The sequence below is a fragment of the Xyrauchen texanus genome, chromosome 1 (assembly GCF_025860055.1).
Source record: "Xyrauchen texanus isolate HMW12.3.18 chromosome 1, RBS_HiC_50CHRs, whole genome shotgun sequence".
NCBI classification, from domain to species: Eukaryota; Metazoa; Chordata; class Actinopteri; order Cypriniformes; family Catostomidae; genus Xyrauchen; species Xyrauchen texanus.
In genome coordinates, this window is record NC_068276.1 from 39,581,407 (window position 1) to 39,607,524 (window position 26,118).

The window sequence follows — 26,118 nt, forward strand, 5'->3', positions numbered from 1 at the left end:
TAGTTGTCCCTTAATTCATTAATTGTACACAAGAGCAAATGACAGTTTCATTTTTCATTAACAGTTAGGGTCCTTCGTTTAATGCTTCTTAATTTACTGGATGTGTGTTATTGACTAGTTTTAAAAGGAGGAATGCTGTTTAAATATGTATATTATAAAAAAGATAGTTACAACTCTAAATTCTGATTTGATGAGCCGTGTTCAAAGCCGTTGTAAAATATTTGTTAAACACACAACTGCAATGGCACTCTCTCTATATATCAGGGATATTTTACCCCAAAATTTAAATTCTGTCATTATTTGGGGCGGCTGTGGCTCAGTTGGTAGAGCGGGTTGGCCACTAATCGCAGGATTGGTGATTCGAATCCTGGCCCACATGACTCCATATGCCTAAGTGTCCTTGGGCAAGACGTTGAACACCAAGTTGCTCCCAATGGCAGGCTAGCACCTTGCATGGCAGCTCTGCCGCCATTGGTGTATGAATGTGTGTGTATGAATGGGTGAATGAGTCACAGTGTAAAGCAATTTGAATACCGTTAAGGTTAAAAAGGCTATATAAGTGCAGACCATTTACCATTAACCCTCATGATGTTCCAAGCGTATATTCCTTTCTTCCATGGAACACAAAAAAGATCCTCAGTCACCATTGACTTTCATTGTATGTACAAACAATTCTGTAAAGGTGAATGGTGACTGAGACTAACATTACATCTTGTTTAGAAGAAAGAAAGTCATATGGGTTTTGAGTCAATTATAACAGAATTTTTATTCTTTATTATGCAAGTATTATCCAACTCAGTTGGAATAATTAAATATATTACTTATTATTATAATTAAGAATAAATGGAACCATTTTTTGTACTATTGAACATTTGTTTTTGACTGCATCTAGCCAAATAGAATACCTTTTAACGTTGTAAAATCACTCTAACACACAGCCTTTCGAAGCTTCTTGCTTTAATAACATATTATGTAAATATGATGTCTGAAAAGAACTAACAACAAACCTCTAAAACAGCATTCATCTTTGACATTGTACGCTCACTTTCTATCGTATATGACTCGGCAAGAACAGGTGTGGTTTTGAAAATGTAATCATTCCCATTTGTTTCTGACAAAAAGTACTTTTTAAAGATTGTTACTTAGGCCAAATGTATTCATCTCACATAATATGTGTTGACTGAGGCATGGATGCATTTGCAATGGAAACATGTAGCCACTCGTTTATTGAGTGCAGTACACTGATCAGCCTTGTAGGCAGGTTTATACCTGAATGAGAACCATTGAGACTGTTTATATATGGGCGTTCTTAGTTGAACACTGAGCAGAAGCAATGGAAAAGCATTAGGATAAGAAAGTTTGAGTACCGGCCCATCAGTTTTCTTTATACTGAGAAAGAACAAAGGAGGAGATACTGAGCTGTTTCCTGGGTCTTGGACAAAAAGCCCTTGTCAGTGTACCAAGAGGTGCCAGTTGGGTGAAAGGAGCTGTATGCTCTAATCAGCAGATCATATGTGGCCTCGGGATGCTTTCAGTGTCCAGTACAGATACTGAGAAGCACTTATCCCTGTATGACTGGGCTTTTGGACATCAAATTGGATTAAGCCCTGACATATTCTTTTGTTAAGCTTCACATGCCTTGGCATTACTCAGAAATAAACTTTTGGAATTAAAAATGTTACTATTGTTCAGTTTCCCCTGCAAGCCAATGTGGTTGGTAACATCACATTTCTTGGGAGGTATTTAAATGAAGCATTTTACTTTGAAGTATTTTGACAGTAATTTACTCTAGATTTCAAGTGGTATTAAAATCAAGTGGTATTTAATAACAAGTGTAGCTTTTAAGTGGGTTGTGAATAAACCACACAGAATACAAAAATATATTTTGGTGTTTTATTCCGATGGCTGTTTAACAGTAAAAAAAAATACAAAAAATTAGATTCAGTACAATGAAAGATGGAAATTAAATATGGTTCAATGAAATATAGTAGAGGTTAATGTCAAAAGACATTAATATCAAAAGCATACCCATATGCTTTAGCATACCTCACCTTAATCCATGCTTTCATCATTCACAGCATTTTATGCATTTAGCACATGCTTAAATCACTAAAATCATTTTATGCATTTTTAACCAGGCTTTAAGGACATGTGTAATAGTTTAAAACAATACAATTCTCATTATACATGTTTTCATATATAACACATATTACACTTACACGCAAATGACATGAGCGCATATCGCCAGAGACTAAAAGGCATGCACCGATGTCAAACGACAGATGAGGGGGGCATTTGTGCAAGGGATTGGCCAAAAATAAACAGGCACTAAGACAGAAGCGACCTGGATCACAACCTGGATGTGCAGTGCAAAGCAAGCGCATTGCGAAGCGCGCCTGAGGCCGCGAGAGACAGACACAAACAATTGACACCAGTGCATGCCGCAAGGATTACATATGAGCAATGCACTCTTGCCAATAAACAACAAGACAAGAGAACACATGACAATGCCAAAAGGGTGAGCCATGCATTCTCACACAGACTAAACAAGACACTAAACATGAGTGTCAGAGTTCAGCCACAAAGACAATAAAAACATAATCAACAGAAGTGGCTGAACCCTGACACATGCTTTTAACATGAGAGAGCTTTTAACACGAGATTGCAGGTTTTGCAAAACTATGGTGTCGCAAAATGAAAGGGGCCACGTCCAAATTACAATCCCATGCTCAAGCTTAAACTACCTTTTACCATTTGAAATGCGATGGGTTGGAGTTATCAATAGGATGGGTTTGTGCATGTTTCTCAAATCCATATAATTTAATCAAGATGTTTTTTTTTCCTTTTGACTTAAAAGTCCACATGCATTTTGTCAGAATAAGGTTCGTAAGTTCACAGCACAATATGTCCTCATACAAAAACTCAGTAGGAGCACACTGAGAGTGCAGGTGCACAGTTTCAGAGGATTCTGCTTAAAAATCTTCCAAATAATCGCTCTGGACCTATAACATCTAATGACCCCATTCATCTCCTATCTAGAAGAGGATATCTGCAAGCTGTATTGCATTGCTGAGGACTTTGATTTTTTCTTCGCTATGTCCAGCAAAGTCAAAGATGGGACGTCTTGCTCTGATTTCAAAGGAGGAGTGTGCATTGATGGGATATGTGAGGTATATGAGGATTCTGACATGGTCACATTTGTGGCCTCACATTTTGCATGGAAATTGATTGACAGCCGGTTTGTTACATTTGACAGGCCCGGTGGGCAAAACTGAGCATGTAAGATTGATAAGTTCACTTTACTCAATTTTCCTGTTTAGCTGGTGGGCTGTGACCAGGTGTTAGGTTCAAAGGCCACTCTGGATGCCTGTGGGGTGTGTAAAGGTGACAACTCTACTTGCAAATTCTACACTGGCCAGTACACCCTCCAGCACAGAGCCAATGGTAAGTCCCATTAGGGATGTGCAAAACTATATATTTTCAAAATTCACTAGTTGGTGGGTTTTCTTAAAGACAAGTCAACTAATTAGTTTGAAGAAAGGTATGAATAATCATGAGTTATATAAAAGTTGACCTAGTCTGAAGGGCAGCATCAACACAAACAGCAATCTTGTGGTCAAAAACAGCTAGAGGTCTTGAGACTCAATTTTGAAAATCTCACTACATGACCTCACTATTTGGTTGTTGGATGTCTAGTGTATATTTTTTTACCCTTCCCTACTCGTATACAAAAGGTGTTTGTTGAGGATGTTCTTTTTAAATCTTCTACACTTTTCTTCTCTTAAAGGAATATTCTGTGTGCAATACAAGTTAAGCTGAATTGACAACATTTGTGGCATAATGTTGATTACCACAAAAAAATATTTTGACTTGTCCCTCTTTTTATTTATATACTGTATATTATTGTGGCAGGGCGGAGGGTGGGGCCGGGTCGTGATTCTAAACACCCGGTCCCTTATCAAGCTAATTAAACATCCGAGAGGGATAAAGGCCGACTGCGTAGGATAATGTGGGAGAGAGAGAGATCGTTTACGGACATGTCCGTCATGTGTGTTTGTGTCTTTTTGTTTAAGTTTATAATTAAAATATTATTTATATTGTCAAGCCGGTTCTCGCCTCCTCCTTTCCATTGAACTACGTTACAATTATATACTGTATAAATGAATTTGGGTTACAGCGAGTTACTTACAATGGAAGTGAGTGGGGTCAATCCATAATCATTAAACTACTCACTGTTTCAAAAGTATAGCCACAAGACATTACCAATATGTGTGTTAACATGATTTTAGTGTGAAGAAATAATTTTCTAACCATATATCCAATTTTACAACTTGGTAGCCATGATGAGGCAATGGCATAAATCCCAAAATGACTGTAAAATGTTGATTTAAACAACTTTACAGCTCAAATATTACACAAGTTTTAACTGAAGAATTAATGTAAGTGCTTTTATAAAATTGCAAGGTTTACATTTCTGCCTTTAAACCATGCAAAATTGTCCGCTTTCACTTCCGTTGTAAGCGCCTTACTGTTACATAGATTTTTTTAAAGAAGGGACGAGTCAAAATAATTTTTTATGGTAATAAACATTATGCCACAGATGCTGCTGAATGAGCTCAACTTGTACCTGGAATATTCCTTTAAGAACAGATTCATGAGGAAGAAATCAATTAACAGGCATTGGAAAGAGACGGAAAACAGGATGAAATCATTATAAAATAATAGGAGGATACAAAAACTTCTAAAGCCTATAATAACAGATAATGATAATTTAGGACCATCGAGACTAAAATAATAAAAAATTGACCTGCAGCATTTTTGGCAAGCTTGTAGGGCACTTTCCTTTTTTTTTTTTTGGAGGACTAGCACTGCACTTTTAAGACTCTCCTCTTACTGAAGGAGGTGATATTGCATGAGCTCAAATATGCGATAGATCAACCAACAATGACAAGTCTGTCATCATTATGTCATCTGTAGGAATTTCTTTCTTCTGCAGAACACAAAAGATGTTAAGCAGAATGTTTGCCTCAGTCAACATTGACTTTCATTACTTATTTTTTACATTCATTGAAAGTAAATTGTGAATGAGGCCAATACTCTGCCTAACATCTTTTGTTTTCCATGTAAGAAATAATTCATGTGAGTTTGAACCCTTAACATGAGGGTGAGTAAATTATGACAGAATTTTCACTTGTATGTAAAACTATCCCTTTAATGCAAAAACTGCTAAAATGAGCAGACATGATTGAAAAACTCTTTCTTTTCCAGAGTATTACCCTGTTGTTATGGTTCCTGCTGGAGCAAGGAGCATCAGTGTACAGGAAATGGAGATCTCCACCAGTTACCTGGCTGTCCACAGTCTGAAGCGCGACACCTACTATTTGACAGGAGATTGGACAGTGGACTGGCCGGGCAAGTTCCAGTTTGCTGGCACCACCTTCAACTATCAGCGCTCTTTCAATCGGCCTGAGAGTCTATATGCCGCCGGTCCCACTAATGAGACCCTGCTCTTTGAAGTGAGTCACCCCACCCCTGTCTGGCCTTACACCTGTTAGGGAATTAGCCAAGACATGGCCTTAGCAAGAGTGCTGTGGCCATTCAGTCAGATAAAAACAAGGCTGAGAGAGAGTGAGTGGGCTATAGAGATGATAAACAAATGAGGGAAAGAGAGAGAGAGAGAGACAGAAGAGAATGAAGACAAATGAGTTGAATGGCCAAACTAACGCCTCCATTTGGGATTAATTTCAGGCCAGAACCAACATTGTCAGACTTTCATCTCTAGTATGTAGGCTAGAGATTAAATATCAAACAGAGCGACAATGTGAATGGCACTGAGAATTGATCTCTCTGCACTGCATACTCTTGTTAATGTTCATCTTATATGATGAAACTCCCACTGTAGGGTGATGAGGGTAGGGTCAGATGACCTTTGAGTTTAAGGCATACTATGTGCACTTCATATACACTCACCTAAAGGATTATTAGGAACACCTGTTCAATTTCTCATTAATGCAATTATCTAATCAACCAATCACATGGCAGTTGCTTCAATGAATTTAGGGGTGTGGTCCTGGTCAAGACAATCTCCTGAACTCCAAACTGAATGTCAGAATGGGAAAGAAAGGTGATTTAAGCAATTTTGAGCGTGGCATGGTTGTTGGTGCCAAACGGGCTGGTCTGAGTATTTCACAATCTGCTCAGTTACTGGGATTTTCACGCACAACCATTTCTAGGGTTTACAAAGAATGGTGTGAAAAGGGAAAAACATCCAGTATGCGGCAGTCCTGTGGGCGAAAATGCCTTGTTGATGCTAGAGGTCAGAGGAGAATGGGCCGAATGATTCAAGCTGATAGAAGAGCAACTTTGCCTGAAATAATCACTCATTACAACCGAGGTATGCAGCAAAGCATTTGTGAAGCCACAACACGCACAACCTTGAGGCGGATGGGCTACAACAGCAGAAGACCCCACCGGGTACCACTCATCTCCACTACAAATAGGAAAAAGAGGCAAAATTGGACAGTTGAAGACTGGAAAAATGTTGCCTGGTCTGATGAGTCTCGATTTCTGTTGAGACATTCAGATGGTAGAGTCAGAATTTGGCGTAAACAGAATGAGAACATCGATCCATCATGCCTTGTTACCACTGTGCAGGCTGGTGGTGGTGGTGTAATGGTGTGGGGGATGTTTTCTTGGCACATTTTAGGCCCCTTAGTGCCAATTGGGCATCGTTTATATGCCACGGCCTACCTGAGCATTGTTTCTGACCATGTCCATCCCTTTATGGCCACCATGTACCCATCCTCTGATGGCTACTTCCAGCAGGATAATGCACCATGTCACAAAGCTTGAATCATTTCAAATTGGTTTCTTGAACATGACAATGAGTTCACTGTACTAAAATGGCCCCCACAGTCACCAGATCTCAACCCAATAGAGCATCTTTGGGATGTGGTGGAACGGGAGCTTCGTGCCCTGGATGTGCATCCCACAAATCTCCATCAACTGCAAGATGCTATCCTATCAATATGGGCCAACATTTCTAAAGAATGCTTTCAGCACCTTGTTGAATCAATGCCACGTAGAATTAAGGCAGTTCTGAAGGCGAAAGGGGGTCAAAAACAGTATTAGTATGGTGTTCCTAATAATCCTTTAGGTGAGTGTATATGGATACATCTAAAGAGCTTAAAAGAAAGGGAGATAATCAGATTTGAGAAGAAACACAAACTTTTAGAGAATTTTCACATACAGATTGGTTCTAGTGATAGTTATACAATAATCTGCATGTTCCTGGAAAGAGAGATCTGCAGTAATTTTGTTGTTTAAGCCTATTGTAGACTCCTCACTTTTATCAGCACCTAAAGCTGTTATAAATACCCTATATCCATTTGGCCATGAAACTATTGTGTTTTTCATTGTGTAAGTTGTATTAATATTTGCCATGCTTCATTTCACACTCTTTCATTTTGATCTTATTTACTGGCCTTTGATCTGCACTGCTTTCAACCTGTGCATTACATTCATGCAACATTCCTCTTCAGCCCATGTACTGTGGACGTGGGCTGGCCTCCCTCTGTTCATTATGTTTTCCCCAGGGTGGGCAGTTGTAGCAGAGGTCTGATTTGCAGATGAGTTGGCATTAATCTCTTTAAGTATGCTCTGTAATTTCAAAAAGAAGAGGAGGGTAGAGAGAGATTAAAAGATTAAGATTTCTGTACTTGAACTCAATAGATCGTAGAGGCTTGGAGTCATGATTTGAAGGAAGGGAGGAAAGCAGCTGGTCAATTAAGCTTGGCTGGATCTCTTAGTCTTCCCTGCTGTGGAAAATGGATACTCATGCTTCAAGACCCTTACTGTGCTAGAAAAACCTAGGAAAATAAATTTTCAGGAATGTGAGGGTACATTTTGATGTGGTTCTAGAGGGTTGTAATCTGCTCAGAAAGGTGGACTGAGAGACACTAGATCAGACAAAACAGAAGAGTTCCCTTCAACTTGATGTGGATCTGTTTGAAACACTAGAGCAAATTAAATTGGTTATTGATATTCTTGTGGCATGATTCAATGGGGTCATGCCAGTCCAGAGTGATGGATTGGGCTTTTGCGCTGTGTGGTTATGTGGTATCTGCGCTCTCATTCATAAGACTTGTCAGTCTTTCATTTTCTCGTTTCTTCATGTCGGTGCTCGGGAGGTACAACTACCCTTCTAACCAGGGCACAGATGGATTTTTATGTTGTAACATTAGACCTAGTGCTTGATAATGAATCTGTTCTAGCATTATTATTGGGCCTGCTCCTGTTCAACAGAGTTCGGTAATTACCCCAGATTTTCCATCATCATTCAGATTTGCAGGGGTGGAAGACAGTGAGAGGCCATCTAGAGCGAGACTAAAGCCTGTAACATACTCTACACAAGTACATGAATGCAGATGCTTCTAGATATTCAAGCTCGATTTTGTAAATTTTTGTGTTTCCAAAATATGTGCAATTTATAATACAAATGTTTCCATCCATATTGCAAATTTAATTTATGCAAAAAAAATCTGGTGTCTGATGAACCAAATGTGTCAATAATCTGCTCTTGTGCACAGTTTAAGTTTGTATTTGACTAATTTGCTCTGCAGACTCTACACAGGCTTTGGCTCCTGAATATCAGAATGACCAGACAACATTTGAGAAGCTATGTTGATATCGGTCTGCTATTTAGTCCAGTCATGAACAAATTATTCAATAACATGACTTGTTGCAGCTAAATCACTTTTTTTTATCCACATACGTATTACTATAAACATTTTATAGTTTAATCGTTAAATGTGTTTCATTTCATCATATTTAATAAAATGTATTAACCTCAAGCAAGTGCATTTTGAAGAAAAATCATTGGTTTGCATTCTCACCATTGCGCAAGCAGCACTTAAGCTAACATTAGTGTATACTGTCTGCTTTCCATGCCAAGTTTCTTCTTTTAAATCAACTACTGTCATGGCAGATCAACAGTTTGAAGTCAATATTGCTGAGCAAGTAATTTAGACAATACATTTATAGCTACTTATCTGAATAATAACACAGGCGGTTTTATGGCACAAACCTTTGAAGGCAACTGTTGTCCCCCCTCGAGTACTGAGGTTTGTTACTGCCACAGTAATGCAAGAACATATGTTAAGCATGCTGAAGCTGACCACACACATAATAAAGTATGTGTTTGGCCTAAAGCTGGTTTAGAAGCACATAATATAAAGCAATTATTGCAACATAATCAACAAAGGAACACACAGAAGCATCAAAATTATTGCATTTGCAGTAGTTGGGTGGGAAAGGATGTTTTGCATGTTGATAAATGTTAAGACATTTTGGTGGGAAAGGATGTTTTGCATGTTGATAAATGTTAAGACATTTTTCAGCATTTTGATTTTTACTATGTCAAAACACAAGCATGGTGGTGTTTTGTGTCCGTAGTCAGATGGCTAGCAGGATCAGAGATGGATTGGGAAACTCCTCCTGAGCCAGATTCTGGGATAGTTGCTCCACATTCAGTGCCAGCTGTAAATCTGGAGCAGCTTTGAACAGGCTAGCGTGCGGGGTCTCATGGATCCCTTCCAGGACAATAGATTCAGCTTGGATGCTTTGAGGAGTGTGAGCCAAGATATGGTAAAAACTTTGCTAACTTGCAACTGTTTCTCACTGCACTTTCCAAATTAATTTCTTGTTTTACTTCCTTTGGAAAACACATTGATTAATCCTCTTTGATGCCCCTCAAGTGTTTTCTTTCACTGAAGATGGAGACATTAGAAAACTCACTCTCGTAATGGGTACTTTGGTAATGGAGACTGAAACAGAGTTTTCAGTTAAAACTGATTTGTGTTGGTGTGGCAAAAAAAAGAGACATGAGTTGTTTTAGGGTTGGCCATTCAGTCTAGCCTTGGTTTGGCTAGTGAAAGCATTGATATATTTTGGCTAACCTGCTATTCTGACAGAGTGTCTTGATTGGTTGAGGGGTCTTTAGTGGGTCTGTTGTGACTGATTTATGGATAATCTGCCAACATCAGCAAAAGTCTGATACACACTTTATTTTTTAAATGTTAATCCCTAAATTCGAACGGCAAATCCATAGTTATTAGAGCATGGGTAGAGTATACATAATCCACTACTTCAGTTTGCTGTCTGACCAGAAATTATGGCTACCCTGCAATTACTGTTGTCTTGTGTATAAGTACTGCTTAAACTCTCCAGTAAGTGTGATGACCCTTAGGATTCAATCCCTGTTTAGCTGATAGTGGTTTCAGCTGATGCAGAACTGTCCCTGTTATTTATACTGTATATAGATAGTTTGGTGGTTTACCATTTCCAGTGAATTTTGAGCCATCCTCAAGCAGTGGCACATATTTAGTGAGGAGCTGGCTGAACATCCTCTGTGGTTTAGTCTCAGATTAATGACTATACAACCTTGTTCAGGACCAGCCACCAAAACTACAGCATACAGCCTTACAGAAACATAAACATCAGTGATACAAACACAATCAATAATGTAAAAGAAACTGGAAAAAGACCAATTCTACAATGTATACCACAAAAGGAAAACCGGATTCACACAAACCACAACTCTGTCCATTTGTTTCAGCTTTAAGCTTCAGTTCAGAATGGGGCTGCAACTAACGATTATTTTGATAATTGATTAATCTAACAATTATTAGAATGATCATTTGACTATTCTGCGATTATTGTAAAGATTAATCGTTAGCTCTAAATGTCATTCACTGAATTAAAGGGGATAAATACTTTTTATTACGTTTAATTCAGTAAAGAAATTCACTGCAAAAAATCCTATTTTTATTAAGTTGTTTTGTATTGTTTTCCATTTCAAATGTTCTAAAAATCCTTAAAACAGGATACATTTACTTGAGAAGCAAAATGCATCTTTTTAAAAGGATTTTTAAATATTTTTAAATATTTGTAATTTTATTTACAACTCTAACAGACACCCAGACTCACAGATAGTGTAGATACCGGAGGTGGTGTTTATTGAAAATAAAACAAACATAACAAAGGCAGAGATGTACTTGGGGAATCTTCAAAGGAGCGATGGAGCGGGAACCAGGATGAGAGAGCAAGGGTATGTCTTCAGGGAGTAATCAGCTGTAGCAGGTAAGTTAGTCTGTATTCTTTGTTGAGACCAGATGAAGAGTGAAAGGAAGATCAGGCTTTTATATCGTGGAGCTGATTGATGCAGTGACGAGGGACAGGTGCAGATGAGCAGTACTCAGGGGAAAGGGATGGAACAGTATTAGTGCTGGGAGTGTCCAGTAGATCTGTGACTACATTCTCAGATAACAATTTTTTCTTCTGCAGTATAGCTGCTAAAGACAATGTAGATTGTTTTAAAGGAGTTTTAGATATTTATATAGAAAAACAAGCCAAAACAAAAACAAATCAAGGTAACACTTTATTTTACGTAGTCCTTGATACAGAGTAATTACTTAGTTAATTACTTAGTAATAAACGTTGTAATTACATGTACCAAAATGTAATTAACATGTAACTAAGTTATGTTACAGTCTGTACTTACAGATTGTAATTACACACATGTAATAGGCAGCTACTGTTACACATATGTAACAAGCCGAGTCTGTTACATACGTGTTACAAACTTGGTACACTGTAATTATGTAAGGAAGTACTTAGTACCACACAATGTAACAAGAAGTACTTAAATATATTAGGCTACTAAGGTCTGCAGTTACACATGGCAAATGTGTAAGTTTTGTAGCATTACATGTATGTAACATAAAATAAAGTGTATCAAGATTGTACTTGAGTGCAATTCATGTGTATCTACATACCTTATCCATCTTAAATAACCCACTAGTTCACTTATAAAATACATGCATTAGCTTCTTTATTACATTAAAATTACAGAAAATTACACAGGTATAAGCTACGTAAATAAAGTGTATCAAGACTGTACTTAAGTGGACTTCATGTGTATCTACATACCTTGTCCATATGTACCTTAGTTTGAATTAACTCACTAGTTTACAGCTTAAATACATGCATTAGCTTCCTAATTACATTGCAACTACAGAATATTACACCGGTATAAGCTACGTAAAATAAAGTGTATCAAGACTGTACTTAAGTGGACTTCATGTGTATCTACATACCTTGTCCATATGTACCTTAGTTTGAATTAACTCACTAGTTTACAGCTTAAATACATGCATTAGCTTTAGGGCTGGGACAACGCGATGACGTCGGCGCAAAAAATACGTCGACGCAAAATATGCGCGTCGATTCGTCAGACCCAAAACAAAGATGGCGGCGCCGGAGCGTAGTAGCAACACGAGTAGCTCCTCAGACTATCAGAAGTGCAAGGCGGCACGCACTCGCTCCTCAAAAGTATGGGAATTCTTTCATTTAAAAGTAAACAATTCCGTGATATGTCGTCTTTGCAAAATGGAGATGGCCTTCCATTCTAGCACCACGGCAATGCACCAGCACCTGAAGAGCGCGCGCACGCACGCACGCACGCACACACACACACACACACACACTATTCTTAAGGTGAAAGGAAAGTGTAAGTTGTTATTTGCATGTGATGCTTTTTTTCAGTAAGCTAGGCCCATAAATGTTGAATTCTGAATGTTTATTTTCATTATTTATTTTTTGTTGGAAAAGCACTTTCTGTATTAGCTTAAAGCCCTCAAGTTTACATTGGTTACTGTATTCTTTCAATTGCTCTAAACAAGTATTTTGGGTGACCTTTATTTTTTTATTGAATGCTAGACATTAAGTTGTTATTTTAATCTGAAAGAAGAATTACAAGATGCACTTTTTCAGTAAGCTAGGCCTATGTGTTTTCAAGGCTTCAAGGTTTTATTGAATGCTAACTCTGACTAAGAATGCATTACTTTGCACTTGTATAGTCTTTATTTTGGAATTTTAAGAGCAATAAACATATATTGCAATGTTAAGGAATTAATGTTTTTTTCATTCAGATATGTAAATCAACATGTATAAATTGCTATTAGTCAATTCATGGGTAGATAATCGAATCGAAATCGAATCGGACTGGAAAAATGAATCGTTAGATTAATCGATGCATCGGAAAAATAATCGCTAGATTAATCGTTTAAAAAATAATCGTTTATCCCAGCCCTAATTAGCTTCTTTATTACATTAAAATTACAGAAAATTACACAGGTATAAGCTACGTAAAATAAAGTGTATCAAGACTGTACTTAAGTGGACTTCATGTGTATCTACATACCTTGTCCATATGTACCTTAGTTTGAATTAACTCACTAGTTCACAGCTTAAATACATGCATTAGCTTCCTAATTACATTGCTAATTATATGTTGTATTTGAAGGGGAAAAATACATTTACAATTTGACTTGTCATTTTGATAATGTCACCTTTTGTGTGCAGGCAGGTGGATGGAAAGGGTAACCACATCAATTCAACTCTACACTATTGAGTTAAAATACAGTATTCTGTAATTGTAATGTAGTTGGGAAGCTACTGCTTGTATTTATGCTGTGAACTAGTGAGTTTACCCAAACTAAGGTACATATGGACAAGGTATGTAGATACACATGAAGTCCACTTAAGTACAGTCTTGATACACTTTATTTTACGTAGCTTATGCCTGTGTAATATTCTGTAGTTGCAATGTAATTAAGAAGCTAATGCATGTATTTATGCTGTGAACTAGTGAGTTTACCCAAACTAAGGCACATATGAATAAGGTAAGATAGAAATGAAGTCCACTTAAGTACAGTCTTGATACACTTTATTTTACGTAGCTTATACCTGTGTAATATTCTGTAGTTGCAATGTAATTAGGAAGCTAATGCATGTATTTAAGCTGTAAACTAGTGAGTTAATTCAAACTAAGGTACATATGGACAAGGTATGTAGATACACATGAAGTCCACTTAAGTACAGTCTTGATACACTTTATTTTACGTAGCTTATACCTGTGTAATTTTCTGTAATTTTAATGTAATAAAGAAGCTAATGCATGTATTTTAGCAGTGAACTAGTGGGTTATTTAAGATGGATAAGGTATGTAGATACACATGAAGTCCACTTAAGTACAATCTTGATTCACTTTATTTTATGTTACATACATGTAATGCTACAAAACGTACACATTTGCCATATGTAACTGCAGACCTTAGTAGCCTAATATATTTAAGTACTTCTTGTTACATTGTGTGGTACTAAGTACTTTCTTACATAATTACAGTGTACCAAGTTTGTAACACGTATGTAACAGACTCGGCTTGTTACATATGTGTAACAGTAGCTGCCTATTACATGTGTGTAATTACAATCTGTAAGTACAGGCTGTACCATAACTTAGTTACATGTTAATTACATTTTGGTACATGTAATTACAATGTTTATTACTAAGTAATTTAACTAAGTAATTACTCTGTATCAAGGACTACGTAAAATAAAGTGTTACCCAAATGGTAAATGTATTTTGTTGCAGTGTATAATGGGGCAACTTTTCTCTCAACTTACCTTTCTGTTCAGTTCAATTCATCTTTATCTCACAAAAAAAACTCTCTCTTATTAAAAAAGGTGCGTATTGCAAATTTCCACACGATAAGAAATGCACAGTGACTCATATTATGATTCAATAAATCGCGAGCCATCATGTTATAATCTAGCTGCAGCAAGCATGCAGGCTCAAGGGACGAGTGTCCCCGCAGCAGAGTGCATCAGCCGGGTGCAGTTTCAGTCTCTCCCCCTTAGATCGGGAAATTTGCCCAACTCAGACAAGAACCGCTGACCACACAGAGAAATGCCAGTTTCTGAGTTTGTAGTTATTTAAATGATCTGATTCCATATTATTTGAACTTTAATAAAGATATAACACATTAAATATAACTTAATTTAAGATGTAACGCCAGGGTGCTTCCTTTAAAGAGCTCCGGCTCTGCTTATTCCACAACTATAATTCCCTCATACTTTGCGATCTACATCACCTGAAGCTGTTTGGAAAGTTTAAAGTGCATCTGGACTGCGAGTTGTGTAATTATTCCTCTCCTCAGTCAGAACTGCGGTGCTGCTCTCACACGTCGTCATTAGAGTTTAATGTGATCTCATGTTACGTTAAATGAGATCAAATGACTATTCGACAACAAAAAATTTGTCAACAATTTTTATTGTTAACATTGTCGATAACGTCTACTAATCGTTTCAGCCCTAGTTCAGACACATACACAATCTAATTCAAACATCTCTCAATAGGAGCGGTCCAGCCTTAGTTGACAGTGCTGTATGTAGAGGCATTGTGGTGTCATCTCTCAGTCCCAACAGAACTATAGCCTCAAAATTGGCCACAGATGCTCTGGCACCTTCTCCCTCAGTGGAAAATGGGAGTTTTTGCAAGTGTTATAAATGTTGTTTTGACTGACCCATGGCTCCTTTGTCTCTCTCTTTTCCTCTGTCCTGCTCGCTTGATCTCCTTGCCTCCTCTGTAGATTCTTCTTCAGGGCAAGAATCCTGGTGTATCATGGGAATATACTCTACCGTATCCAGAGAAAAAGCACAACTACACCTGGTCTGTGGTGCGTTCTGACTGTTCGGCACCTTGTGCTGGGGGTGAGTATATGTATACATCCGCATGCTCTATGCAAATGTTTGCATATGACAGTTACACTTGTGTGTAGGTCAGCAAGATAAAGAGTATATGATTTCTGTGCTTGTGTGTGTAAGGAAGGAACAGTGTTTCTAGTGTGTGTAAGTTTGTGGCCAGGGCCATCAAAATCACCTTTGTGAACGAGAGAAAGAAACAAGTGTGCACCCCTCCTCCCCACCCCAATCTCATTCACTCATCTGTGTGGTAGTGGCTCCTCCATTCACAGTCAGTTGTCTGAGTGTTAGTGGCAGGCACACAGCACTATGACATGTCCAGAGCATAGATCTCTATCTGCGCTTCATCCTTTTCTTTAGAGCAGACCTGTTGGCAGCCCTTTCTGGCCTCTCACACTAACGGAGGCCCAGCTTTGTTTGCCACAACAGAATCCACACTACAGTACTGCCATTCATCCTGAGCTCCCATAATCCCCAGAAAGACCATTCATAGACAGTATGCTCCAAGTTCTCCTTTTCAAAAGATTGCTCAGAGGATGCATTAGTTAACCAAATCATAAAGAAGTATGATAGGCCATTTTTGAAGAGAACACTTCCAGAGAGAGTACATGTGAAGTGTTTGTCCTCACTATCTCTACATCTGTCTGACTCTCTCTCAGGTCGGGTCTCAACGAAGGTGATTTGTCTGCAGGATCAGCAAATGCAGGTCAACTCTTCTCTTTGCAACCCCCAGACCAGACCTGTGGTGGGCTCCCACCTGTGTAACACACAGCCCTGCCCTGCCTAGTAAGAGTCTCTCTGTGTATGTGTGTGTTTGTGTGTACACATGTTCGCTGTTAAAAGACTATTGTTGCTGGTAACAACCATATGGTTTGGATGGTAGTCTCCAGCATAGAATGTTTGTGCTGGTGTCCCCATCAGGCTTCTTAAAGTAATAGTTTCACCCAAAAATAAAAATATGTCATAATTTAATCACACTCATGTTGTTCCAAACCCATATGACTTTCTTTTTTATATACTGAACCTAAAATATGTTTGAATGTATATCACAATTCATCTTTTCATTACAAGAGCTCACTTTAAAAAGGACCCAAATGTATCATAAAAGTAGTCTGCGATATATGTGAGTATATTTATCATGCCTTCAGAAGACTTGGAATATGACCAGGACTTGACATTAACTTTTTGGCTCACCTACAACTGTGACTAGTAGGATTCCAAATTCACTAGCATTTTCACTTGCCAAAATCCCCTGCACCTCAAAAAATTATAAAAGTAACTGGAGACTGTAGCTGCATGCATTTGTTTAGACATTTTATTAGAAGAAGAATGATATTCAGAATGAGTTCAGCAGGACACAGTCCTCATGATTTAAGTCAACTTCTAAATATGTGAAGGCAAACATGACCAGTTAGAACATGAGTAGGATAGAACAAGAGAAAAACTGTCAATAATTTGTCCATTTGTCCATGGAAGTCCAATTTTGAATCCCTTTAACCATTCTAAATTTTAGTTGCCTTCATGAAAGTTTACCATTGTTCTCCCATTTTTTAACTGTGACATTTGTAATGATAATGCCTTAAGCACAGCTTAGACCATGAATGGCTCCACAATGCTGTGGTTTGGCTAACGTAAATAGTCTTTCTTAAAAACAAACTAGAGTATTTATCATGAAAAAACGAATAGCCTAAACACATTTAGAAATCTTTAACTACAACTTTCACAGTTAATAAATCCAGTACAAAAGGAGATGTTAGGAAGATTAAACTTAGTCATCACTCACTTTGATTGCACCTTTTTTTATAAATGGAAAAATATGTTAATCTTTTTCCAGTCATGTTTGAAAGAAATTCCTATTGGTTTGGATCAAGATAAAGATAAGTGAATGATAACAGAAGAAGTAATTGTAATATAAATTAAGTAATATTTTTGTGAGTGCGCAATGACCGTGTGCTATGTTTTATTAATGTTTTTTTGTTCCAGTGCAAACTGCAAGTGAGTGTGGGTGGGAATGTTAGTGCTATCTGTGGGTGTATTGTATGTTAATGATTGGTTAATGGTTAATTTGGGTTAATATAGGAGAAATAGGTCATTGCGTTAAGACGTTTTAATACCACCTCTTTTTCAGCTCAAAGTCCAAATTCAGTTCCTACATTTTCCACCAGCAGGTGGTAATAAAGTTAATGTTCAAACTAAAAATATAGTGGAATATCAAATTATCTCCCTGATTAAGGTTTGTGGTCAAAATAGACATTTTTGTTACTTGCTCGCTTCTCTTCAGCGCTATTGGTGTTACACAGTGCCCTGGTATGGCTGTCTGAAATCAGCTGTGGTGGCTTCAGTGTGGGCACGTTCTTCCTCAAGTTCTACTCTCTCCTCAATTCCTTAAAGAAAGCATGATTAACATAGCTTCCAGACAGGAACTGACTGCACCCTTACTGCCCAAACTCCAAGACACACGTGTGTGTGTTTGTTTGCATATGCATGCAATTGCAGATATTTTTTTGTTTAGTGTAATATATTTAAATATGTTGTGCAGCTTCTTCAGGACATTACTAAATAATTAAAAACACATTTGTATATTTTAATAAAAACTAACATTTACAGATTTCTGTTGACTTCAGAAAAGTGTAAACTTGTGTAAGGGTTGTGTAAATCAGAACAGCTCTACATGCACTCACAATCAGTCTCAAACACACAAAGACATAGGAGGTCTGCCACTCGTTCTGTCTTGTCTCTGTTGACTAAAAGGGAGACATGTTGAAGGACAGAGTGAATTACTATACAAATATTTCAGGACTTGGAGCCATATTTATTGAAGACTCCCACATATATTTACAGTGAAGGGTATGAAAGGAAAAGGATAAATGTTATTCTTGGAAATGAGCTGGATAAATGAAATAAACTCTGGTTTTAGACTATGAAATGAGGTGCTGAAAACAGTCGGTCTATCCTCATCTCGAGAGTCTTACTGCCATTCCTACATCAGTATTTACAGCCTCAGGTTTACTTAAACTCAGCTACATACCTAGTGTCCCTCACTTACCATGGTGAAAGTTAGTGACACTCTATTCTGGCACTCAGATAACAAATGTCTCCTTTACCCCTTCACTGTATTCCCTCCCTCTTTCCTTCCCTCCCTTTCTCTGTGGACTTAAATTTTAGGTCTACGTGTGAAATGCTGGCTGTGACCAATTGTAATGTGCAGGCAATAGCGAGGCGATGCTAAAAGGGAAATCAGGACCATATGATCATTTTCTTACAGCAACATGAAGCTCTAACCGATTTGGCTTGTCCCATTCAAAGTCTGACAAATAGTCCAATAACTGAGAGTAATTGAAAACAACAGCGGGGTTGATGGGAGAGCAGCATGACTGCTGTTGTGCTGGATGTGCAATCACAGACTTCACAGGTTCCTTTCACTCACAACTGATATGGGCCTGTAACCCTATAACACTTTAACGTTCACTGTGCTGTAGTGAGCAGAGGGGGCTATGATTACCAGTAGAGATTACCAGTAATCCCAGTCTGCCTCCAGTTGACGTCACACCTCAATGACATAAGCATCCTGCCTACTGCTGGCTCACACATTAGAGTTAGTAAAGGGCTTTCTTTCTTCCACAAAAAACAAAAGGAGATGGTAGGCAGAATGTTAAGGACTGACAGCCTCAAACACCATTTACTTTCACTGAACTTTTTTTCCCCCGTAGAGTGAAAGTGAATGGTGACTGAGGCTAAGATATGCCTTAGATCACCTATTGTGTGGAAGAAAGAGTTTGGAACAGTGTGAGAGTAGGTAAATAATGACCGAATTTCCATTTTGGAGTGAAATATCCCTTTAAATGTCTAATTTTTACTTCAGACTCCTGAAACATTGTTGTTTGAGGCATTAAGTGCTTTAATTTATGAATGCCAAGGAAAACTGAAAAAATAGCTTCAGGAAAAATTCTAAGGGAAAATAAATAGTCCTTTAGAAACACTTCCAGAAAATGTATGGACATGTGTTCAAGTGAGAAGAGAAAGAGAGAGAAAAAGCTTCTGCTTATCTTTCCAGCAAATATCTGGTGTTGAGTGGCCTGTCCATAGTTTATTATGGAGCCAGAGAGACTGCATCCCCATGGGGATTGAGCGCATCTAGCCAGCCAGGAATCAAGCGCTAGCTCAGGGCTACAGCCTGCAGTCTCAGATTCAGTCTTCCGAAAAACTCCCATCTGCAAAGGTTACACTACTGCTTCTGTGGTGCTTGAAGTGCGGTCACTTCAAACACAGGCCAAGTTGGTTTGTTCTCCTAAAATTTCACTTGAAAAGATAAATGCCTTAAATACCTCTGCAGTGCCCTCAGCATTCCCCTGGTCCCTTTATTTCTTGACAGTGTCACATGGTTATATGTTTAATTTTGTTAAACAAAGTGCAGACTGCTTAAGAGTTGCTTACCAGACTTTCGTAGAATCAGCTCTGCATTCCTTCAGATACACACCACAAATACGTTGTAATGAATCATAATAAAGACAATTTCTTATATCTTAAAAAAACAAATGTAGCTACAAAAAACATAATACCTTACAGTCGTGTGGTTAATGTACATGCTTTGGACGATTTCAACTGATATTTATAGCAAGAAAATGCAAAAAGCCAAGTGGCTTTAGGAAAATAGATGGCTCTTTCTGTGCACTTAAACTGACAAAAGGTTCCAAACCAAAACCATTTCCCAGAGAGCACAAGAAATTCTGCCTTTTTCCGCCATACAACCAACGGTAGCTTAAATATCATAGAGAGATTTGGCATCTAAGATGCAATATTTTGGGCAGACAATGCCAGCGAAATGAGACAGTATCTGGAAATGTGTGGCAGTCCACGGTTGCGTCCCCAAAGATATTTCTCATTTAATTGCATGGCTTGAAATATGCAAGTTATTGAAAGACTCCAGAACGACAAAATTAAAACAAGAGCCAGCAGTGGTTTGCAGTGAGGCAAGGCAAGTTTGCACTCTGACCAATGACACATTGTCATTTATGTGGCAGGGAGAGCAAAAAGGGGATTGAAAAGGCACATTGTGCAATGGATTGTGTTTCTCCCCTCAAAGAAAATTGTAGTTTAGCCTTCTCCCTCCAGTTTGTCAAATGGTTGGAGAGAAAATAAAAGGATTTTTCTCAGCTCCATGGCACAAGTCTGTGTGCAGGGCCTAAGGAGTGGCTGGGTGGAACCGGGTCTTCTAAGAACTCGACCCGGGGCGTCTGTCTGGTGTGGCGGCCACAGCTCTCGTCAGAGCTGTCATTTGCACTAATCTCTCCCTGGCTTGCCCAGCTCTATTTTAAAGCCTCTTTTCATGTATGGCCAAGAGAAGCAGGAACAGCACTGCTATCTGAGCACTGGAGGACAGCACTGCACTTTCACAGCTTGGACTTTTGCAGGAAGTCAGTGATTTTTGTGAATGATTGGCCAAAGTGGGCACTATTACACTAAATATCACAAATGTGTTACGTGTCCTGGGTAGCTTATCTAGTAAAGATGCTGACTGCCACCCCTGGAGTCACAAGTTTGAATCCAGGGCGTGCTGAGTGACTCCAGCCAGGTCTCCTAAGCAACCAAATTGGCCCGGTTGCTCTTGAGGGTAGAGTCACATGGGGTAACCTCCTCGTGGTCACAATAATGTGGTTCGCTATTGGTGGGGCGCGTGGTGAGTTGTGCGTGGATGCCGCGGTAAATAGTGTGAAGCCTCCACATGCGCTATGTCTCCGTGGTAAGGTGCTAAACAAGATGCACGGATTGATGTCTCAGATGCGGAAAAACCACCCAGATTGAGTCACTACACTACCACGAGGAGCGCATTGGGAACTGCGTATTTCAAATTGGGGAGAAAAGGGGAGAAAAAAGTGCCCAAAGCCGTATATGACATATTGTGAGTATTCAGAAGGAAGCTGTTTATTCATTCCAGCTGTTGTTAATCATATTGCTGCAGTGAAACCTATTGTTACAGAATTTACAGAATCTATTGCTCACAGTTGCCTGATATACTTGCCTTAAGTTTTGAAATATTTTACAATGTGTAGATTGCAGAGGTTTTTTTTATTGACTTGTGTTTCACTGTGTTTCCAGCTTTTGATAATGTTACAATATTTAGGCTAGAAACATGAACTTGTAAAGATTAGGTGAAAATGAGTGTGTGCCCATCAAAGAACACAGATAAAAGGGTGGGGTGGATGCAGATAGATGTATGTGCTCTCTTGATTAGTTCTTTCTGTCATGTGGCTTACAGGCTAATTAGGTTGGTCGGTAGGTAGGTAGATTGAATGATCATCATATTAAGTAAATTACGTTTAAATAATGCTTTTCTGTGTGTATATGAGTAGGCACCTCACATGTCTGTGCTATATAGTGTGTAAAGGGTCCTCTTCCATGTTAAAGTTTGCTCAAATGTTCAAACCTTTTGAAAAAGGTTCTCCACTGAAGGTCACATCTTTTGTCATGACAGCTGGACAACAGGTAAATGGGGAGTGTGCAGTAGAACATGTGGAGGTGGGCAGCAGACACGAAACATCCGCTGCATGAGGAAAGTGACATACCAGCGTGATGAGGTGGCGGCTCACTCCTTATGTCCGGTAATCGCTCCGGCCCAGCTCCAGCCCTGCAACACTCAGCCATGTCCTCCAGAGTGGAACACTGGCTCCTGGTCACAGGTATGTCTAGATGAACTTGCAGCCTACTAAACACTCTCTCCATCTTTGAAATTTTAAATTTCTGTCATCATATACTCTCATTTACCCTGATGCATTTTAAACCCATAAGTAGAACTACTGAAACTAACATAGTGCCTAAAATTGTCAGTAAAAGTTTTAAGAAGCCCATATTTATAATGAATTGTAAAGTCATTATAATGCATTAGTAATGTATCATAATACTCCTTATAATAGGTTATAACTTCTCATAAATAATTGTAACCACAATTATAATAAAATATAATACATATTCATTGTTATAGCTTAGAGTATAATGCATTAAAACACCAGCAACATCCCATTTTTATCTGCATATGTATTATGGATTTGTAATATACTGTATATAATAGAAATGCTTTATTTATAGTGACAAAAAGACATTACAACTCATGCTGGAAATGATATACATTACACAAACACAAAATACAAAATAACACCCATTCAATGTACATTTTGAGATATTACAAAAACATTTATAAAGCTACAAGGTTAAAGTATATCAGAAAATCTCTCTCTCCCTGTGATCAATGTATGTACCCAATCTTTTTGGGTGTAAACACATCTATTTAATAAACTTTAATGTTTGTGATTCTTATTTGGAGAATTATTTTATAAATAACTTTCATTGTATAAGTTTGAATTGTAATGTATTGCATGTTACAAGTTTATGTTATGGCTGTTTCTAAGAAGATTTTACAAAATTACTTTTGTAAATGTACTTAAAGCAGGCAAAGCCCACTTCATGTCATAAAGCCTTTTGACAGTTTACCAGCTTCTGCTGCATTAAAATTGGATGTTGCTTGTGTTTTAATGCATTGTACTCTTAAGTGTAACTATGAGTAGAGGAAGTCTTATAATGAATAATAAGTGTAGACAGTTATAATTGTTTATGAGAAGTTATAACTTATTATAAGGTGTATTATGAGACATTATGAATGCAGTTTCATCCATATATAATGCCTTTACAAGGCATTATAAATATGGGCTTCATAAAAAGTGTTACCAAATTTTATTTTAGGTTCTTAAGAAAAAAGTAATATGGGTTTGAAACAACATCAGGTTGAGTAACTGATGACAGAATTTTCATTTGTGGGTAAACTGTCACTTTAAGTGTAATTTGCTTATGATAGAATTTATTTCAAAACTGTATTCAATTTAGTTTAAAGTATTTACTAAACAAGTATTTAACTTGTCATTTATAAGGAGATGATTTTAGCTGCTGAGTACAACATAACTGAAAAAATATTCAGTATGATGCTACTGCCCCCTGCTGTTGTAGGACATGAATGGCACATTGTATTCCATCCGTCTTGCTCTTTCATTTATTGATTTACTCAAGGTTATTTTCTCCATATCTTGTATCTAGTGTTTTATACTGTTGTTCTGCTTGAGTGTATATATTTGTGTGAATGCTCTGTGTAATTGGATTGCTTGTGGCAGTATAATCCATCTTTATCTTTCCATTTACCAAAAGCCCCAGAGAGTGTTAAAGCAAATCGCCAGATTTCATTTCAGACATTCTTGTATTAAGATCTCCCCTTCAAAATTCATGCAAGCTGGAGGCCAAATTGATTAGTTAAGTAAATGAGAAAAAGAGCAATCATTATCAACAATGTAGAATACTTTTTTGATCTGATCATAATATGATAAATCATAAATCTGTGTTTTGTGTGAATAGTGTGAGATCTTTCAGAAGATTTGGCTGTAGTAGTTAATATTGACTTAATTCCTCATAAAGGTCAGGGTGAGTTCGCTCTCTGAGCATTCATATAAACTGTTGGAGGTGAACGGCATGCCACGCTGACCTTTACTATGTTTAAACGAACATCACTCAGAGGCAACTCTCTTTTTTATGTTCATTCTCATTTTTGAGTTTTTCTCCCCCCCTCCCCCCCAGTGCTCTAAGACCTGTGGGCGTGGGCTGAAGAAGCGCAGTGTTTTCTGCAGGAGCACTGCTCCAGGTGCCAGGACTGTAGTGGTGCCTGACAGCATGTGTAAATTACACCTGAAGCCCAAAGCCCAGGAGACCTGTGTGCTCAGCCGCTGCCCCAAGAATGAGCATCTTCTGTGGAGAGCTAGTGCCTGGGGAGAGGTAGGTCCCCTCATAGTAATATTAAACATTACCTTGAACTACACACACAAATGGTATCATGTATCATGCTCACAAACACTTTCACCAACCCTTATGCAGAATTATTCATGTTTACAAATATACACTGTTATGCAAATCTCACAATGGCAAGTAGCATATCAAGTCAGCATATATGTCATTGTTTCTTGACATTTCATATTGCTTGTGAGATGCACATATTATTATGGATGCACATGGTTGGAGCAACATCTGTGCATGAAGCTCTCCAGTGCACTTTGATTACAGACACTCATGCAGATAAGTGGCAAAGCTGTGCAGTTTCCTCTCTTAGCTCTCTTCCCATTCTGTATTTATACGTCAATTTCTTACAGCTCTCATACAGTCATGAGTTAAACTGAATTTGCCGCATCTTACATTGATTTTGATTTGAAATGACAAGAAGAGAAACTGATTGAACTGCAATTCAGAGAACGTAAATAACAGGGTAATTTTAAAGGTGCAAGAATAGACAACTAGCCATCCAGATGTTTGGCTCCATTTTAAAGGCTTTATGTAATTAGTTAATAAAATTTACACATTCAGTAAAATGCTTATCAATTAAAGGCAAATTACAGTAGGTGGCATTTCCAACATTGATTATTAATATAATTTAATATTTCTAGAAATATTGAAACATTGTGTGTACAATAACTTGTTTATGGGTAAAAAATTTCCACTAACGGCACTGCCATGCAAAAGGCAAAATGCAGCAACTACACATTTTGTCAAACTTGAGTGAAATCAAGATTCTTGGGCAATAAACTGTAGGGATGGGCGGTTCGATACTAAAGTATCGATACTTCCGTTACTGATGTGGTATCAAGAATATTGATCTTCACGTAAAAATATTAATTTAGATTTTTTTTTTTAACAAGTGATCCTATTATTTAGATTACATGAATATTAATGCATCTCATAAGCTTCAGAGTGGAAAAAAATATTTAATTGTTGCATGGCACCAGAACAATTTTTTCTTCCGCTCATCTTGATGGGCAGAAATGCTAAAGTACACTAGCAGTCAGACAGCGCTCATCCTTTCAGTCATTGCATCTGTTCAAAGAGGGAGCAGTGCTTTTCTGAGGTAATAACAGATAAACATCATCTGGAGTTATTCACACTATGTAACCTAGATGTGACGTATTATAATGGGCTTGCTAGACAATTTTTACAGGTTTATTTAAATTCAGAGTTGTTAAAGCAGTGATAACGATCTTTAATCCTTGTCAGTAATAAATTATACCCTTATGAAAACTTACCATGGATTTTCTGTAGTAATATTTTATTAGCCATGACTAGTAATCATGACTGTAGTAACCATGTTTTTTTTGTTTTTTTGGCAGTAACCAAGGTTATGATACAAGTAACCATGGTTTTACTACAGCATTACTGTAGTATCCATATTGTAACTTGGTTTTAGTAATAGTAACCATATAATAATAAGTATCTATGGTTAATTTTGATATTTATATGTGGCTTATACTAATTAATTTTTAAAGGGTAAACAAAACAGCCTAATATTTTTTTGTTTAGGACCATAAATACATAAATAATTTAAGTAATAATAAAGTTACTCATTTTATCCAAAGATTTGTAAAAATTAAATTTAATAGAGGTATCGGTATTGATATCGGCGATATTGGCCTAAAAGAATTTGGTATCAAATTGAAA

At 37.7% G+C, this 26,118-nt stretch overlaps 1 protein-coding gene across 1 annotated transcript in view; it reads left to right on the forward strand.

Moving 5' to 3' along the window:
• Positions 1–26,118, forward strand: part of LOC127634948 (A disintegrin and metalloproteinase with thrombospondin motifs 18-like) — an 82,681-nt gene that overhangs the window by 51,181 nt on the left and 5,382 nt on the right. Inside the window, exons 14-20 of the mRNA XM_052114756.1 lie at positions 3,040–3,170; positions 3,321–3,444; positions 5,269–5,516; positions 15,492–15,612; positions 16,263–16,389; positions 22,076–22,280; positions 24,217–24,411. Of these exons, the coding sequence (XP_051970716.1) occupies positions 3,040–3,170; positions 3,321–3,444; positions 5,269–5,516; positions 15,492–15,612; positions 16,263–16,389; positions 22,076–22,280; positions 24,217–24,411 (1,151 nt within the window). The remainder of the gene's footprint in view (positions 1–3,039; positions 3,171–3,320; positions 3,445–5,268; positions 5,517–15,491; positions 15,613–16,262; positions 16,390–22,075; positions 22,281–24,216; positions 24,412–26,118) is intronic.